Source organism: Amblyomma mixtum, chromosome 5 (assembly GCF_055824585.1).
Source record: "Amblyomma mixtum isolate Tamu chromosome 5, ASM5582458v1, whole genome shotgun sequence".
In the NCBI taxonomy this organism is placed as follows: domain Eukaryota; kingdom Metazoa; phylum Arthropoda; class Arachnida; order Ixodida; family Ixodidae; genus Amblyomma; species Amblyomma mixtum.
Genome location: NC_143016.1, coordinates 60,580,108 through 60,599,108, shown reverse-complemented (window position 1 = coordinate 60,599,108; position 19,001 = coordinate 60,580,108). Strand labels below are relative to the sequence as shown.

The 19,001-nt window shown below is 45.0% G+C and overlaps 1 protein-coding gene across 1 annotated transcript; it reads right to left on the bottom strand.

Moving 5' to 3' along the window:
- Positions 1-3: 3 nt before the first annotated feature.
- On the bottom strand, positions 4-18,623 carry LOC149342369 (antizyme inhibitor 2-like). Its single transcript, XM_089546785.1, has 10 exons — positions 18,534-18,623; positions 14,152-14,241; positions 13,095-13,194; positions 11,289-11,365; positions 9,721-9,887; positions 9,223-9,357; positions 5,292-5,457; positions 4,437-4,590; positions 2,557-2,660; positions 4-357 (listed from the first exon to the last, which is right to left on the bottom strand). The coding sequence occupies exons 1-10, from the start codon at positions 18,537-18,539 to the stop codon at positions 4-6; spliced, it is 1,353 nt and encodes a 450-aa protein (XP_089402911.1). The 5' UTR covers positions 18,540-18,623.
- Positions 18,624-19,001: the final 378 nt, after the last annotated feature.

Here is a 19,001-nt window from a genome sequence, read left to right as displayed (position 1 = left end):
TTTTCAACACGCCTCAAATCGCGAGTTAGACAGCGCCGTTTGTGTTCGCCATTGCTCCAGGATGGATTTCCTGAGCACGCCCTCCGGCTGGCTGTAACCACTGCGCAGAGGAGAGGCATCTAGGACTCGACACACGAAGTCGGCGTCTTCGTTCGGCACGATGTAGTGCACTGCTGGGAACGGGAGGCCGTTGAAGCCTGTCGCGCTGCTGAGCGAGTACGCGCCGATGTCGTCCATGAGGAGCCACTCTCCGATGTCCGCGTCGAAGAACGGCTTCCGGTCTTCTATTAGGTCCACTGGGTTGCAAGTGCCTCCCCATATCGTGGTTAGAACGTCGTGCGGTCTATCGAGGGGCTCCTGTGCGCAAACCAGAGAAGCGAAAATATATTTTCAAATACACAAGCTAAAACATTGGTGCAACTAATATAGAAATGCCATTCTACGATGTTCGCATGGAGAGAGCAAACATTTAAGGGCCTCTCAGACATCTAATAAGACTATTGTGCCAAAGCAGTTGGATTTACGCTCGATGATTACTTTGATACTTTTACTCGAATGATTGCTTCTTCTTTAAGCCGAGGATTCACACACGCGGCAGAATTTTTCCGGGTGAGATGAGGATGGGTTGAGTTGGGCGGATGTGCGGTGGAGGGCGCTTGTAGAGGGTGAGGCTAGGTGAGGGTGGGGAGGTTGATGGCCGGTGGGTGGGTGGGTTGTCAGCCCCATAGCCCAGGATGTCGGTGCAGGGAGGTGGCCGGTGTTTCAGAAGACTGTGTGTAGCCTCTTCGAGGCTACATACAGCCGCCAGCATTGTCGCATCGGGACATTGATGCCGCTTTAGCAGTAAAACATTAATATGCATACCAGTGAGCGTGCCCCATTAGGACCTATTGTCCGTTTTCTATTTTATTTCGCGTGACGTCAGCGTGACGTCAGCATCAGACGACCGCCACGGTAGCTCAGTGGTTATGGTGCTCGGCTGCTCACCCGAAAGACGCGGGTTCGATCCCGGCCGGGGCGGTTGAATTTCTCAGGAGGAGAAATTCTAGAGACCCGTGTACTGTGCGGTGTCAGTGCACGTTAAAGAACCCCAGGTGGTCGAAATTTCCGGAGCCCTCCACTACGGCGTCTCTCATAGCCTTAGTCGCTTTGGGACGTTAAACCCCATAAACCAACCAACGAACAGAAATCACACGGAGGCGGGTCCTCACGTCTACGATAGCCTTCGCCATTCGATTCCTGCACCGGTTCACAATTGGCGGCGATATGCAACCAATATGCAGAGGTTGAGTATGTATTGGTTTTAGAGGTAACAACGTAGGGAATTAGTTATGGCTTGTTTGTCTAAGTACGTTTCTGCAGTACATAAGGTTATCTTCTTCGTCTACAACTACTTCGTCTCCTTCATTTTACTACAATTCCAAGGTCCTATGGATAACAAGGATAACCTATGCCCTACCTACGGGACCACATATGTAGTATACGATATGCGTGGTTAAGTATAGTTGACATGTCGTTTAAGACTTTTATAGTTATCCAGATCACCTTGAAAATAAATTGTTATTCAGGTGAGACCTGCTGTGCGGACGCGAAAGTGGCTGCAGATCTGACGCACACCGCCGCAGAGGTCCCGTGGCATATCTTTGTGGCTAGCTGAAGATAAGAGCTTCAGCATTCGACCTACTCTCAATAGATGGCGGCACTATGCCTCCGACGAATGACTCAACGCAAAGCATGAAGCAGCGCCGCTCGGTATATGTCCCGTAACAGCTGTCAAAATGAGTTCCCACTTCCGCAGGATTTCCTGATTACCTGCGAAAATATTGCGAAACCTTTCACCACATAGGCGATCTTTATGGGTGGAGATGTAGACATTTAACGACGCGACATGTACGCCACGCTCAGTGTTCTAATGTTACAAAGTTGAGCGGTTCTGGTCAATACCCTCACCTTTTATTAATCATGAAGCAATTAAATGTCGACAGATAGAAGGAGCGTAACATCGTGAGAAAGTTTTCCGCTGTGGTTAATAACAAGGTGCAATTAAATAATAATAATAATAATTGGTTATTGAGGCAAAGAATTGGCGCAGTATTTGTCTAACATCTCGGTGGACGCCTGAACCGCACCGTAAGAAAAGGGAGGAAGGTTGGAGTGAAAGAAGAAAGAGAGAAAGAGGTGCCGTATCTTCGGAATAATTTCGACCACCTGGGAAACTTTAACGTGCACAGCACACGGGCTCGGTAGGCGAGCGCCTTAACCACTGAGCTACCGCGGCGGGTGCGCAATTTCTTCAAAGATATTATTTGACGAGAACGCATATTATTTGGGTGCTTTTTGGCCGCATAGCTGAACGGTGCTCAAACCGGCCTCGTTTAAAAAATCATATGCAAACCCTAGAGTTGCATGATCCCAATTCAAATAAATTACAAAGCTGTTTCACAGCCTACAGCTTTACTTTTTGATGTTCCAAAACATTCCTAAAGGGTTTTGGCACATAGCTCTGCCTATGCTTGGGCAGCACGAATCAATTGCTTAACACCGCGCTGTGCTCACCTGCAGCGGCCATATTTTCGTGTCCAAGTGGTGGTACAGATTCCGCGATACGCAGTTGTCTTTGGTTTCATTTATAAACAAGTCTTGGTGCTGTCGAGTGACACCTACGAAGTAGCAAGGCGGCAAATAGACATTGAGAATTTTTTGGTTACGGAGACGAACAGAGCCACAAAAATCATTTGCAGAAATGCAAATTACTATTACTTCCGAAAAATAAAAAATAAAAAAGACGTTTGTTATCGTCATAACGTCAGCATGCATAATGCTGAAGCCTGGCCTGTGTAGTTCCATGCAAGGCACAGAAGTGTAAAGGCGAAAAGCCCGCAATGAACAACGCACAGGCCCTGTCTTTTGTCGCGCAGCTATAGATCGGCAGCATTCGAAGATTAGTTCGTACTGACAACCTTTTTTAGTATATGCCCACTATGATTCTCTTCGTAAGTAATTAATTGCTGTGGCACTGGAGATAAGCAAACGTGAAATTACAGAAGTGTAACCCTATCCCCAGACGAAGATAAGTTAAGCTTATTCATGCTTAACGGTGAACACTGGCTCATAAGACTTATCAGCTTGCTAAAGTCATTTTTTAGTTATTATCCATAGCGGAGTGATAGTCATCTGCATGCGCTATTTTTATGTGAAGCGAAATACACGCACAAAAAAAACAGCAACCTGCAGAAGAATGTACATTACCAAAGCTCAATGGCCGTATAGTTGGCACAAAGCGGCGATTTTTCATCAGCTAGTTCAAAAAGCAGAAAGTAGCTTACAACACCGAAGCAAGGCCATGGCAGGGCCCGTCATGAATCGAACTTACAAAATATTTAATGAGTAAGATTGCTTCGCGAGGAGCTAGTAAGGTAATTTGTTTACACCCTATTGCGAGGTAGTTATGCTTACAAAGGCTTTCATACAGTGTCGGAAGGCAGAATCTCTGCTGTGCGCTGGAGCGTCTAGATCTACGCCCGTTGACGGAGATGAAGATTCTCGGACACTAGCCGTGGCGATCGTCAGCTGTGAAGGCCTCCCAAGCACTACTCCGCTTCTTAAGAGCGTCGAGCCATGCTCGACAGGCTGTGACTACCGCGCACATGCAGACTTCGCATACTGACTTCATTTTAATGCTACTCATTTCTCTCTTTCATCCTCTCATCCGTTATCCCCAGTGCAAGGCAGCAAAAGAGTTTGTGCTTCTGGTTGACCTCCCTGCCTTTCGTTCCTGTCTTTCTCCTCCTCCTTACAAAGGCAGCGCATGAAGGCATCCGTGCGCTTCACTGCACCCTGTCTGCTCTACAGGGAAGCCTTTGCCTATTGAAGTCAATTAATAAATGCTCTAGACAGCGAATAGAATTCTCATTCAAACGAGATATCTATATATCCTGGACCACGACTGTACAGTAAACATATCTGCAAATGCTTCACACTTCTTTTAATGCTGCACGCTGCTGAACAGTCGCAATGAACTAATTTACGCTGGGCTAAGCTAGCTACCTTGGCATAGTTTCTTCCTTAAAATAGGCTACTAACGGGATTCCGAATGACGCTGGACTCGAATTTAGGTGGCCACAGACAGAAGCTAACAATGGCAATAAGAAAAGGAAGAAGAAATACAGTGCCCTAAACCTAGGAATAAAAAAAAACTCTCTAAAATATACTTTTACTAAAGCCATTCTCTTATGAAATGACTCGTTCCCCCGAAAAGGCCTTACACGGTGGTGTTGTGGAAGATCCTCGTGAACCATATTCACCGGGTTTTCCCGGATGTGCTTTCCCCCCATCTTTTCTCCTCTTCATCCATTTTTCCCCATTTAACTAGCCTCTTTTGTCAACAATGTTTTCAGCTATTACTTCTCATCGCGTTGAAAAAGTGATGTGCGCACCGTCGACCAGAACATCGCGGCGTCTCTTGCCGATGACTTGGGTGATTAGTGCGTAGGCGGATGTGACGATAAATTGTCCTGGTTCTGCAATGAGCTGCACCCCGCTCGATTCCGGGAAGTAGAGGTCAGTCCCCAGCCGGATAGACTCGCACACCTGCGTAAAAAACACACAGACCACTGCCAGATCATTCTTGCATCTTCTTGCCATTCCATTCCATATTTCAGTGGCACAACTTGGAGTGACATTGGAGGTGGATCTTTTAATTCCCCGAACCTCCTCACTGTGAGCGTCAGCGCAAAAAATGCTTTGCCGATCCCAAGTGTACGGATCGGCATAGGTGTTCCAACATGGAAATTTTTTTGCAGTTATATATATTCACAAGTTGGTGGACACAGTAAGCTGCAGCTCCCTTTGTCGTGTATAGAGTTTTTATAACGCGGAATAAGGTGCCATTTTAAGGCTGTCTCAAATTTTAATTAACAGCAGTAACACCCTGGTGAGAGCATTATTAGACATGAAAGTCTGTTGCGTTGCATCGGATACAAACGTATCCGGTAAAGCAGAATGTAGAATGAAGGCATGGCTATAAGTAACGAAATTATTAAGTTTTCAAAAATGAAGTCCCATTACTAAACACGTACCACTCTTTTTATACCGTTCTTTGTGTTGCCTTACTCTGGGAACCGCTGAAGTGATCGAAAATTCGCTTCGAGAAATAGAATCTGGTGGGAATCTGATGACACATCACCAAGATAGTTTTTTGTCTTGCTTTCTTTTGCACTGAAAATATATATGGTCTGTTCGAGATCAGGGAAGTTAGGTGCGGAACGACCCAATGCCAGTCAAATCCGCACCTCGAGGAATTTGTCGCGCTTTCGTAGCCCTCCGGGTAGACCACCGCCGATGTCCAGTATGCTCATGTCAATTCCCATGTTGGCTGCCGCTTCGAAGACCGCCTTTGCCCTTTCGATGGTGCGAGTGAAGATTGAGGTGCTCTGGTAAGCGCAGCCGACGTGGAAGCTGCACAGAAGTAACGGTAAATCCCCGAAGTGTCTTTGAACAGGAGCAGGAGAGCAGCAGTATTATCAGACGTCATTTGTGAAGATAAGACCTGCAGTAAGAAACTGACGACCACTTTGACACGGAGGAAGCCGGACAACAAAGGTTGAATTTGTTTCTGAAAATACTGTGCGAATATTTTTCGCTGCGATGAGAAGCAACGAGGTTTTATTCAGAACTGATGAACATTTCGCGAGTAAAACCACCTGTTCAAACTAGGCGCACAAATGTCGCTGCCAAATGACTTGAACACTCCGTTACGCTGAAACGTGTTTTTTTTTTTATTTTGAAGCACAAAGGACTCAGGCTCCTTTCGGAAATATTTTGTTGATAGTCTGGTGTTTGGAGTACCATGAGATGTCTATTACTTTTGCTAGCAGGCATTGTACAACAGGGGGCAAAAGAGCATCTTTAGTGCAACCCGGTGCACGCAAGAATGCTGAACCTTTAAGAGGGGACGCGGCAAATAAAATGCCTAATTTGATGAAAATTTTCGATATCTACCTTTATCTTGATGCGAAAGCATTATGACTCATCGGCTACGGAACCCGGCGTCGCCGTTGACCAGCTGCAGTGGTTCTAAAAATCCCGGATGACATCATTGTGGTATCAATGATCACTTCAAATCAACGATCAAATAAAATACCTTCCTAAGAAGCAGGGTATTGAACCCTGAACTTTCAGATCGCGAGGCGAGCACGCCACCAACGGGCCAAAAAACCATCTTGTTTGTTGGCCAACAAAGGTGAACCTAGTATATCCGCTGCCTACGACTGTATGCTACGGAGTAGGTGTGTACTTAGAAAGGAACAGAAAATATTTTAAAATAAATAAAAATGCAATAAAGAGATGGCTTATGTTTTATGGTTTATTGGGGTTTATCGTCGCAAAGCAACTCAGGCTATGAGAGACGCCGTAGTGAAGGGCTGCAGAAATTTCGACCACCTGGGGTTCTTTAACGTGCACTGACTTCGCACAGTACACGCAAAATAGAAATAGCCTTAAGTGCGCTCCGTATTTTTTTTTTCCCCGCAACCCACGGATCGTCATCCGTCTCATGATGAAGGCTTCTAGACAAACATGCAGTACAAATTTAGAAAATGGCGTCTCTTTTTTGATGCGTTGTCTTCGAAAGTTGTGAGCGAATCGAGCTTCTGAAGGTTCGGTGCATCGCGAATTCCTATGGCTTTCGACCACACAGCGCCATCATCTTAGTATCAACATAAAATCAGAACTTCCGCTGGTTGCAATTTTGCATTTCTCTCACGAAAAGCATAAGCATAATAGGCGATAATCGAGGCTTACGAGGGAATGAACTTCGAGATTCATTTTCTCAACTTGCACTTTTCCTTCGATTTTTTTCAATCATTTTGTGACAGATCAGAATATAATGATTCTGTTTATTTGCGCGTGAATTCCGATGCATTGTGCAGTGCAATAACGCTCTTAATTTTTTTACTGCGTTAGCAATAGTTTTTAAAGTAATTTTTGTAAGAAATGTTTTCATATGAATATGTATGCTGGAGTAACTTTTACTTCCATGAGTACTAGGCTTTTAAAAAAAAACTAATATCTTTTTTTTTTAAACGCGACATATAAACCAAGCGCGCATTGTTATTGACGTGAAAGCAAAGTCGTAAGTATAGAAACTGAACATTGTGTCCTTGCTGCAGTTCTAGTCAGAAATTCAAGGATTTTGAGCAAAGCTTGAAAACGTCTAGCATGTCCTCGACACGTTTCAAGCCGTGGTTCCTTTTCTTCTTCTGCATACATTAAGATATGACAGATGTGGCGTATGTCATATGTCGCAGATATGACAGTTCGAATAAGCCTGGCATTAAAAAAGTCAGACTTTACAGGTCGGCATGATTGGTCATGGTCTGGCCAGGGTCCAAGCTTCAAAGAAAAGTGCCAGATAGGGTAAGTTAGACAACTATGCTGCTGTTGATGATGATGACGATGATGACTATCATCGTCTACTCTGGATTCAGAAGGATCATAGCACTGGTATACGACTATGATGAGCAGTGGGCCTCTGTGCGGCATTCTGCGCTTACTAATGTTTGCCAGCACGCAAGTTACATGCAATCTCCAACATGCCGCGACATGCGGACAAGATAAAGAAGTCGACGGGGGCGGTTGGGCATCCCCACTTTGCTGATAGTGACACCGGCGTGATATTTCACTGTGCCAACCAGCCACCTTCTGAACATGAGAGACCCAAATACCGAAAGTATGAAGCCATTTTTAAATAACACCTGCTTGTGCGAGACCTCAAAGTCTCCTGAAGCGATGCAGTATAATGTTTGTGACAGAGTGTCTATTTTTATTTGTAGAAGTATAGGTCATATGGTAAGTACAAAATCATATCCAAGCGGTCAAAATTAACAGAAAAAAAGTATACGCGCAACTGCCGCTGTAACGAGAGCGGTGCAAAGTTGAGAGATGTGGGGCAGTTGCCCAATAGCCGCAATAATGACCATCACCTTAATCACGCATCTGAATGGAGCCAGCGCCGATAAAACTCAGAAAGCAATATATATATAGGTGTTCGATCCCTAGAGCAGATATGACCAAGCGAACTTTACGTTGACCCAAAACCAGAAACCATCCACAGGCTCTATATCGCATTTTATCAATCGTTGCTTTAACCGCTTTCCGCAGCAAAACATACTGCTGGCAAGTATAGCTTTGTGCTCCACGTTTCTTTAGCCTTTTTTAAGACTGCCACTGCCGAAATTCAAGGCTCCTCCGAAGTGCAGTTTATAATCTCACTGAAGACCCGGGTATCTAAAGTAGTAAAACCCGCGTCTTCCGGGTCAGCAGCCAAGCGCCATAACCACTGAGCCACTGCGGCGGGGCGGATGGCATATACAGTTTATTTTTTGTTTGTTTGTACAGTAGTAAAAAATAAACAGTATATACCATCCGCCCCGCCGCAGTGGCTATGTGGTTATGGCGCGTTCGGCTGCTGACGGAAAAGACACGGGTTCGATCCCGGCCGCGGAGGCCGAATTTCGATGAAGGCGAAATTCTAGAGGCCCGTGTACTGTGCGATGCCAGTGCACGTTAAAGAACTCCAGGTGGTCGAAATTTCCGGAGCCCTTCACCACGGCGTCTCTCATAGCCTGAGTTGCTTTGGGACGTTAAACTCCTATAAACCAAACCAAACCACGTACATGCCATCCGCAGCATTCTATAAGCGTTTCAGCAAGGCAGAAAACTCATCCCTGAACGCACCTTTGTTCAACGCTGCAATAGTTGCACCTTTAAACGTTTCGAGACGCAGGAATTAAAGCACCTTCAACGCTATTTCATTTTGCTTCAGCTATGTCAACTTGTCTAAGGATTACCTAGGCGAGTGAGTGTCAGAAAGTTTTTCTCGATGCCAGCCCCTAAGTTTATGTCAGCATTGCAGAACAACTTCTCACGCACCTGTTCGGTTAAAATGTCGCAGCAGCTGTTCGTAGTCGTTAACGAAAGTGCGAGTACCGTTCTGAGTTCTTTACCGCTGATAAATACATCACCATTTGGCCCTAAAACGACTCATGGCGGAATAGAGCCGTTGGGGAAACGTAGTTATAGTGCATCAAAACCCGCGTAGCGTGCGGCGCGCGTTATGTTCACGGCAAGACGTGCGTCACTTTGAAGGGCGCTTTTGCTGTCTAACTGTGCGCGGAGAACCCAGGGTTCAATAAACGATGGACAGAGGTAGAAAGCACTTACGACACGCCTACGACATGGCAGCCGGTGTAACGGGCTTGTTGCAGTAGTCGCTTTGCTTCAGTAAGCGAGCAACCAAACTTGTTGTTGAAAGAATGCAATGACCCTCTTTCATCGCCCTGAATTCGAAGCAGCAGTCTGAAAGAAATAACATACTGCAGCTCTGCGAAACTTCTGAAGGAAGCCAGCAGTCAGGGAAAACAAGAAAAACATAGTATAATGCATTCTTTTAATTTAATTTCTGCCATTCGTCAAAAAAAATTTGTAGTGTAATCATATTTTAAATTGAAGGAAAAAAATGATCACAAGTAACCAGTGGCATCCAAAACCACGATCTCCATATATCACATAACAGATTCTATGTGTAAAGCTTAGACTTCAGTGTACTCTGCTTATTATCTGCCACGTCAGAATCTAACTTACGCTGTCAAAGAGCGTGAACAAAGCGAGAAAACGAAGAAGGAACTAAGCCTTTACTTGTAAGAGTATTATTCACTGCACCTTGCGTTTGTGCCCTTGGTCTTGGCGAGCTCTTCTGCTGAATCGAACGTCATGAGACTGACGCCATGCCGTAGAGCGAAGTCAATGTCCGACGGACTCTTTATAGTATTTGCATACACGATGCGATCTGGGGTCACGCCCATGTTAAACACAGTCCTCAGTTCACCCTGAAATATGATTGCAGTAAAATGAAGTAATTTCACTCCATATGCAAGAGGCTTGGCAGAGCGGAGAGAGGGAAGCACTGGCAAAGACTGAAAGCGCAGCACCGGCACTGTGCATCAAGTCGAATTGGACGAAATGAAAGTTCTGCACGAGTACTTTCCTTTTAAGCTCCCAGAAATAAAAACAGCCCCCTACCTACCTCCTCCTTGTAAAATGTCGGCGCTGGGCGCGTTTTTACATGGTATGGTATGGTATGGTATGGTATGGTATGGTACGGTACGGTACGGTACGGTACGGTACGGTACGGTACGGTATGGTATGGTATGGTATGGTATGGTACGGTACGGTACGGTATGGTATGGTATGGTATGGTATGGTATGGTATGGTATGGTATGGTATGGTATGGTATGGTATGGTATGGTATTGTATTGTATGGTATGGTATGGTATGGTATGGTATGGTATGGTATGGTATGGTATGGTATGGTATGGTATGGTATGGTATGGTATGAGAATTAACGTCTCAAGACTGCACAGTAGCTATGAGAAGCACCGTAGTAAAGTCTCCGGATTTTTTTGACCGCTTGGGTTCTTTAACCTGCACTGTCATCACAGTTTCATTAAAGTATCTCTCCTCCTCCTGTCGTCACAGAGCGCACAGATGTTTTTTCGCCTCGCCTCGATATAACTACGGCCACCGCGGCCATTATTCTGTCCTTTGTCTTTGGAGCCAGCAGTCGAACGTTACAGCCACTAAACGAATGCGGCGGATGCTGCTCTGCGTCTTATTTGCGTCGTTAAATGTGCACCCTCCTCGACTAGAGCAATTGCACGTGATCGACATTTCTCTCAAGAAAAAGACGCCCAGATGGCCTGATGCAACTAAAACGCTGCACATTGTGACGTTTAGCTGCCCGGTTCTATTCAAAACACCGTGGATCAGACCAACCTACAATGATGGCTTTATGGTGTTGCGCCATGCGGATGCAAATATCCGCAAATTGATGCGAACTTGGCGTATTTTTTCTCGAACCGCCGTTGCATCTCAAATATATCTAAGTTCCTTATTTAATTAGAGCGACGAGCAGCTATCTTCCGAAGGATGGCGCAGCATTCTCTATTGCTATGATTTCAGTTATTTTTCAACGCCAGCGTTGATGACATCGATTTTGTCAAGGCTATATTAATTAGCGCTCGCGTCACCTAATTCTTCCGGTCTTCCTTATGATCCTGGGCTGTTCGACATCACACTGCTAAGACATTAACACCATAGTTTCTTACAGTTGCTAGTTGTTTTTAAAAATTAAATAAATAGAAATTTTCCCACAGAGAAAGAACCCATTCTTTCGACCTGTACTTCGAAAATTATACAGATTTTCAATATAAAATAGATTGCGTTGTACCTTGTTAGAGCAGTCAAAGTTGACGCCAAGCTTGCTTAGCACGCTGAGCACGACGGGGTCTCGACAAGCTTTGATGGCTGCAAATAAATTTGTACAGAAAAAAACTCATAACCTTGAGCACTCTTCGAACTGGCGAAATGTAATCTAAGAAATGAACCGGTTGATGCTACGAGCTATCATGAAACAGAAATTAAAATCATGCAAATTAAAACATCCAAAAGAAGCACAAATGGCCTTTTTTTTGTGCGTAATTTTTGCAGTGTATGTTCCTTTCTATTTTAGTCTACAAGCAGTTTCGTGTTACAGTGCGAGACACAAATTATATATTCAGCTGGGATAAGGTGAAAACAGGACCATTTCAAAATATTAATTCTGTTTACTTACTTTCGGTTACTGTCAACCCCTCAGCAAATTATCCGATACTCTGTATGACTCGTTTCTTTTTGCTGGCAACTTCCTTCGTGACGACACTACTATGAATGAAATGCCAAACTTAAGGCATTCATACGACACTCCAAATGACCCTTTTTTTTCCCTGTCGTTACAAACAGGGTGTCTCAAAATAATAACTGTATGCGTCGAAGATTGGGAGCATGTAGTTAAGTGAAGAATTCGTGGATATGGTATTTTATGCGCCACGAGTCTACACTCAAGCCTTTACATTAGCTTTCCTTGGTAATGCGATGCAAAACATACGTTCGAAATTGAATTGCTGCTGTGCTGGGCTCTACGCCGCAAAAGCAAGTAATATTATCATGCGCCTATTAGCATTGCAGACGCAGTAACTCTACTTTGTGGCTCTACCTGTGGTTTTCCCTGGAAAGTGCTTCTAGTAAACTAAAAAACGATGAGGCACCTGCGGTGTAAGGGAGAGTTCCGCACACATACAGTAAAAGCGAATTCAATTCTGTCGTGTTTATAGCTCAGGAGTTGATCGCCCTTGCTTTTCTTGAGCAAAGAATAACCACGAACAACATGCGTACACTGTATTTCGGGCCGCACAGAAGTCTATTTAGTCGTGGACATCTAAAAGTTTGCTCCAGATAAACAGCTACCGATGATAACTATTACAACAACCGCAATAAAAATATTAGGTAATAAAATCTGCTGCTCTTATTTAGAGTTCAGATGTAACGGTAGCATTAGGCCTTCCTCTTCGCTGTAGACAACTGAACAGTTTAAGTTCGAACCAACGCAAACTCAAAACTCATCAACCAACTTTTTTTTTTTTTTCAGGAACGCGTTTGCTTTGCGTGTGGCAATTGTGCGGCAGCATTTTTTATATACAACTTTCAGGGAATACATACCGCGTGTTATGCAACCGCATCTAGAAGCAACTGAGCTAGCCTTTACGAATGACGAAATGAGAAACAGCTGCGAAGAGCACAGACTAAATGAAGCGCAACGATCTCCCCTTGTGTTCTAGTTCATAAATGTTAGCGCAGCTGTTACTCTTTATTGCGGAACTTTTTCTTAACGAGCTGCTTTCGAATCACCTTGCAAAACTGACGCTCAGGACGCTGAGCAAGCTTCGCTGATATGATTGAGGACGCCAGTTCTCCCTGTTTTATCTTGCTCCAAAAGATACTCGAGCAAAGTATCTGACTTGATATCATTCGCGGGCCTCAGGCAGTTGAAGTAATTCAACAGTAAGCACAGGAAGTGCAAGACTGCATAGGAAGAGCTAAGATGATGACTTACCATAGCTGGCATGATATCGTTCACGGACCTGAGGCAGTTTTGATGAGTAAATAGGAAGCACAGAAAGCGTATGAGTTAATGGGAAGAGCTAAGAGGATGGCTTACCGTAGAAAGGCGCAATCCTTGGCAGGCATTCTCTCCACAGGGCAACCTTCTTGGCAATATCCCTCAGATCACAGACAAAGAAGGCCTCGTCCTCTGCATGCTTTTACATTACAGCTTTTTGTAGCGTGCCTTGCTAACGTGCAGAGCAACGTATTGATTAATGCAGAGAACAGTGTACGGATTGCCTCGCCATGACAGCACTTTTCAACATTCAATCGAACAAAACAAAACGAACATAACTCAATTGACTGATAACGGGGTAAATGATGCAATCCTGCAGCGATGATGATATGCAATGAGAGAAAGAGCAAGTGAGGCAGGAGCTCACTAAGGCGGTCCAGTTTGCTGCGTTGTCTAACCATTTCTGCATTTGATGCTACAAGATAAAAGTGTAACATTAGTTTCAAGTTTTAATTTCCAGCTGTTTACTTTAGATTAAATTGGATTCGTTAGGCTGTACAGAAACATATGGTTAACATCAGCCGAGAGACAGTTGAGAAGGATGCAGTGCTTGCGTTTATCTGAACAAAAATAGTGACAAGAGTTAGAGGATGCATATGACAAGGGCAGCTGATAACGACGGGGTCCAGGCGCTACATAAAGAAAAATAACACTTAGCTGCCACAAAGAGCTATAGCTATTACAGTTATTGATCATAAATAACGATTTTCAATAGATGCCCTCTGCGACACTAACTTGCAATAGCCTGGCACGCATGCATGGTTACACGTTGTTTTGCATATTCATCAGAAAGCCTACGTCTTGTAACTGCTTAAGACTGCTGCTTAAAACGAACGAGAATAATGGCTGCCATTGACAGACACTGTAACTTTATTACTTTATGCAACTGCAAACAAGTTCCAAGCGCAAAAAGTTCCAAGTGCAATACACTGTTAACTACACAACTTTTGCTGCTTTTATTTGAAGTGTACACTTGAATTTAAAAGTAAGACTAAAATATTTGCAGTCACGCCATTGCATGCTGCATTTGTCAGTTACCAGTAAACAGCCTCAGACTTGCAACAGTTACATTTAGTTCCATATGAGGTTTGCTTACCCGCTTGGAAAGAATGTCTCGTGCTACGTCGTGCATTCTGCCTTGAGTGTAGATGAATGCTCCATCATCCGTCTCGTAAGGGGTCAGCGGCTACAAAAATGTGAAATAAAAACGTGAAAAGAAAATGCGTCTTCCACCAGTGGAAACCGCTATTTGGTCGGTTTTCTCTCAAGAGCTGTTTCCGGGGGAGGTATTTATTTCAGCAGACACACACAAGCACAAGCGTAGGCGGCCGATGCTCAGGACGGAACCACTGCACATATACTGTAAAACAGTGCTTGTGTGGCGGCACCACTTTATAGGGAGCCCAGAGCATTATTCAGCCTCATGTATGTCAAATCTCCCATAGCACATGGTTTGCAAATTTAGAGGAAAGTGGCGCATTAAATTTTGACCACTTATGCAAAGCTGCTGGCATGGATCGGCCATTCTTAAAGGAGACAGCTTATCGAAAATGCACTACACGGGTAGCATACTCTGAGCTGGTGGCACAGTTTCTTAGTTTTCTGGACCATTCCAGCGGCAAATTACACAGAATGGTGTGCACATGACGTGTGTATATATGTTCATGTATATATAGCAGAAAGTAATACAAGAACATAATTTTTGCAACAGCGCTACACAACGAGGACAACGAGCAAAGAGTGACATCAAGACGGCTCTGAACTTACAACTCTGTTTTATTGGGAAAAACACGCATCCTTTTATACAATCCAGGAATCTACGAACATACGCACCATCAGTAAAAACGTCACACCCAAACGTGCCTATCACAGATAAAATCACCACAAATCAAAGGTGCTTTCCCCGACATTGTCTACTACGCAGCAGGCTCATTTCCTTAGCTGTTATAGCTACAGATGAAGCACTGACACATCCATTTTTCTTTCTAATGAGGTGGAATGCCTCAGCCAGTTCCCTAGTGCGCATGTCCGTGTGCCGATACAACACCTCTGTATCTGCAAAAAACGGACTGCATTGACACGTGAAGCAGGGCTTGGATAAATTAGTTTCCGTCTTTCCTAATGAGTTAGCATGTTCCATTAGTCTCACATTAACACATCAACCAGTCTGGCCTATGTTAGTGCGGCCACAGGAAAGAGCTGTTTGATAAACCACACCCTTGCTACACGGAACGTATCCCTTTACATGTTTAACGTGACAACTGTTCCTCCTGCGTCCTTCGCATTTCCTTTGAACGGCCGCGCCTATCTTTTCTAGTTTGTTAGGGGCTGAAAAAAGGTCACCCACACCGTGCTTACCGCCCAGTTTGTTTAGCCTGTGTGATAGGGCGTGTGCATATGGCATGACAACCATTTGCTTGCGTCCTTTTGACGCACTTCGCCGTTCCAAGCCATGCTCCGATGACTTCAATGTGCGGAAAACTTTGTCTGCGCTCGACACAAGAATGGAGTCGGGATAGCGCGCTTCCTTGCACCTCTTAACTTGTGTTGCCAGGCTACTTCCCATTTGGTGAGGACAGGACCTCTTGACAGCCATGGTTAAACAGCTTTTTACTATCCCTGTTTTTACCAGCTTGGAGTGAAATGATTGATAGACTGGCCGATGTGTTAATGTGAGGCTAATGGAACATGCTAACTCATTAGAAAAGATGGAAACTAATTTATCCATGCCCTGCTTCACGTGTCAATGCAGTCCGTTTTTTGCAGATACAGAGGTGTTGTATCGGCACACGGACATGCACACTAGGGAACTGGCTGAGGCATTCCACATCATTAGAAAGAAAAATGGGTGTGTCAGTGCTTCATCTGTAGTTATAGCAGCTAAGGAAATGAGCCTGGTGCGTAGTAGATAATGCCTCGGGAAACACACCTTTGATTTTTGGTGTTTTTATTTGTGATAGACACGTTTGAGTGTGACGTTTTTACTGACGGTGCGTATGTTCGTAGATTCCTGGATTGTATAAAAGGATGCGTGTTTTTTCCAATAAAACAGAGTTGTAAGTTCAGCTCCCTTTAAGCGTCACTCTTGGCTCGTTGTCCTCGTTCTGTAGCGCTGTTGCAAAAATTATGAATAAGTGCCAACTCGCCCAGACTTCTATTCTTCTGCAATACAAGAACAGAAAGACAGCCAGCTCATGCGAGCTCGCGCATGGCCTCTTTCTCAATCGTTGAGTTACCCTGCGCTGTATGAAGCTATACAATGAAAAGTCAGGTTCTCGTGTCTGAGAACCTGTCTGAACAAAAGACCGATTTTAAAACCTTCCGGAAACTTAGCAGCCTATAAGTGTGTAGCCACCTTCAAAACCTGCCACTAGTGGAGCAACCAACCAGCATAAGAAACCGTTCTATTGGCACAGTGGCATAAAACGCATTATACATGCATAGTGTTGGCTTCATCGATTCGTTTAGAAGGGGGCACAACCCTTTATTCAGTTTAGATTGTTTTCTGAGTAGTCTCCAGTTGATAACGCACTACGCAATTATGGCAAACATTTGACATAAAGCTGTTCCCCCCTCCCCGTAAAATAAAATGTACCCTCTGGACAAATCATGGCTGTATGAAGTGAAAGGGCATAAAGAGGCGGTCTCTCAAGATAAGGGAAACGAGTAAATAGCTGAACTTATCCTCATTCATGTAACGAGTCTAAGCCGGAAGCATGCTTATACTCTGGTAGCACTAAACAGTATAAAATGTCAAAACATTGCATAAATTTCAGTAACGTTGCGTGTTATACATTGCAACATTATAATAATGTTAAAAATTAGTAAATCACCAATAAATTTCCATGATGCATGGTAAACATTAGTTTAGCGTACAAATTAACGCTACGTTAATGCTTTGTTCGAAAATGTTAGTTCAATGTTTAATTTCTGTCTATAAAACAACATTATAAATTATAATGTTATTACAACACTGGAATCATAACCACAAAACAACATTGGCAGCATTTTCAAGCATCGTGCCTCAGAACTCCTCCTGCTTTTTGTGCCGTGATGATGTCTTTCAGCTAGCTGAACTGTGTAATTCGCTATAGCCGCAGTTTCGCTATAGCCGTAGTTTCGTTATAGCCTGTGTAGACTGAACTTCTAAGGGGAATCATCATTCCTTCGTTATATTTATTATTTCATTATAAACCATTTCGTTATAACGAGGTTCGACTGTATTTAGAAAATAACGTTTGGGAAGGAACACGTTACGAATCCCACGCTTTCAAGACTGAAGACAAGGTAGAGCTTCTTCCTTTTGCTGCATTTTTTAATTGTTGGCGTCGATAAGCTGAGCAGGAATTCCTGACGTCACCAGGCGGAATTCAAGCGGGGCTTGTCGGAAAACAACGTTTTCACGTGCATTGTCATGAGCAAGCCACAGCGCTTTTGTGAGAGAGGTGCAGAATATACGCATTTTGGAGTTTCACCTAGATCCCGCTCAAAGCTTTGGATGTACTACATTTTTTTTTTCTGTATCTGACGCTGCCGGGGCGACGTAAACATACCCCGTGTGGCGATGCTAGCAAGAGCTGCTGTTTCTCGGCCACGTCACCAGCCTCAACCCACAGAAGAAAGCCGCTATCATGAAGTTTCCGCAGGCGGCCGTCAAGATAGCTGTACGCAGATTCTAGATTTATGCGCACACTACCGGCAATTTGTCAAGAACTTTTGAGGCGTTGCGGATCCTCTGACATAGCTCACAAAAGCGAACGTGCCATTCAGATGGGAAGGGCCGCTAGCGGAAGCTTTCATGGAACTTCAGCGTCGTTTACAGTCCCCTCCGGTCCTTGGGCACTTCGACGAAAACACCGCGAAGGAAATTCACACCAGCGCAACCGTCACGGGCCTTGTTAGGAACGGTGACCGCAGGACTCGTGTAGGAAACAACCAGCGCACCTGTTTCCCTAGTGTGGCTCCGAGCAACCCCTGTCTACTCGATGACGATTTCTCCCAGGCCTGCCGTAATGGACCACCTGGAGAGTGTCCGGTCGTCATCTGGCTCCAATCACCGTGCTCTGCCGCATCAGAGTGCGGCTTTTTTCCATACAAAAGAACCACTGGCTGAAGTTCGAGCACCAAAGGGCCCTATTCCCGATATCTCCACACGTCCCTAGCGCAGCCGCGGTGAGCAGGCGGGCGGTATTATCGCCAATTACCGCAATCATGTCTGGAGACAAACCTCCTGCTTCCGGTAATTCCCCTCTCCGGCGTGCCTGCCTCGCGCGTCGGGGGTTACGAAGCACACGTGTCGGCAACACGCGTCGACCACCAGTTGGCTATGGAACGACAAGTACTCACCTACCGCAGCCTATGCTACTTCAACGGCATCCTCCTGTCTCTCAGGCTGAATACGTGGCGGGAGTGTGATTGTGCATCGAAAGCAGTTAGCATCGACTCAGAAAGCCTATTGCCAAACAAATAAGCGCTGACCTCCATGCAAGAGAAATTCCTGTGTGAAGGCACAAGCGACGACGAAAAGCGACGAGCGGCACCGTCGCCCCAGGTGTTTTGCCCGTGTCGCTCGCCTCGTGGCTCGGTGCTGCATCCACAGAAATTTCCGCTCGTCGCCCGCAGTTCTCCCTTTCCTTGATTAGCCAATCAGACCCCCGCTGGCCGTTTCCGGTTTGTCTCATTTCTCTCCCCCCTCCTCCCCACCCTCATGGTCTGTATGCGCCTCTGCAAGCCAGCGCAAGCGCGCCGCGCCGGATCGGTCATCGCCGCTTAAGGGTATGACGCCATAGCGTTAATGGGTTAATGCCCACGTATACGGAACTGGTAATTCTTGCAATCATAGATCCCTGAGAGTCCTCATACCCCTCTTGGCGCAGTGATACAGCGGTTAAGCGATGCGCCACTTCCCGGCGTTGGCGTTCAGCTGCTACCGCTGGTGGGAATTTT

Coding starts and splice junctions, on each gene's coding strand:
- LOC149342369 (XM_089546785.1), bottom strand. Junction 9,358..9,720: donor ACCAAGGGCACAAACGCAAG/GTGCAGTGAATA, acceptor TATTTCTTTCAG/ACTGCTGCTTCGAATTCAGG. Junction 2,661..4,436: donor CCGCGATGTTCTGGTCGACG/GTGCGCACATCA, acceptor GCTACTTCGTAG/GTGTCACTCGACAGCACCAA.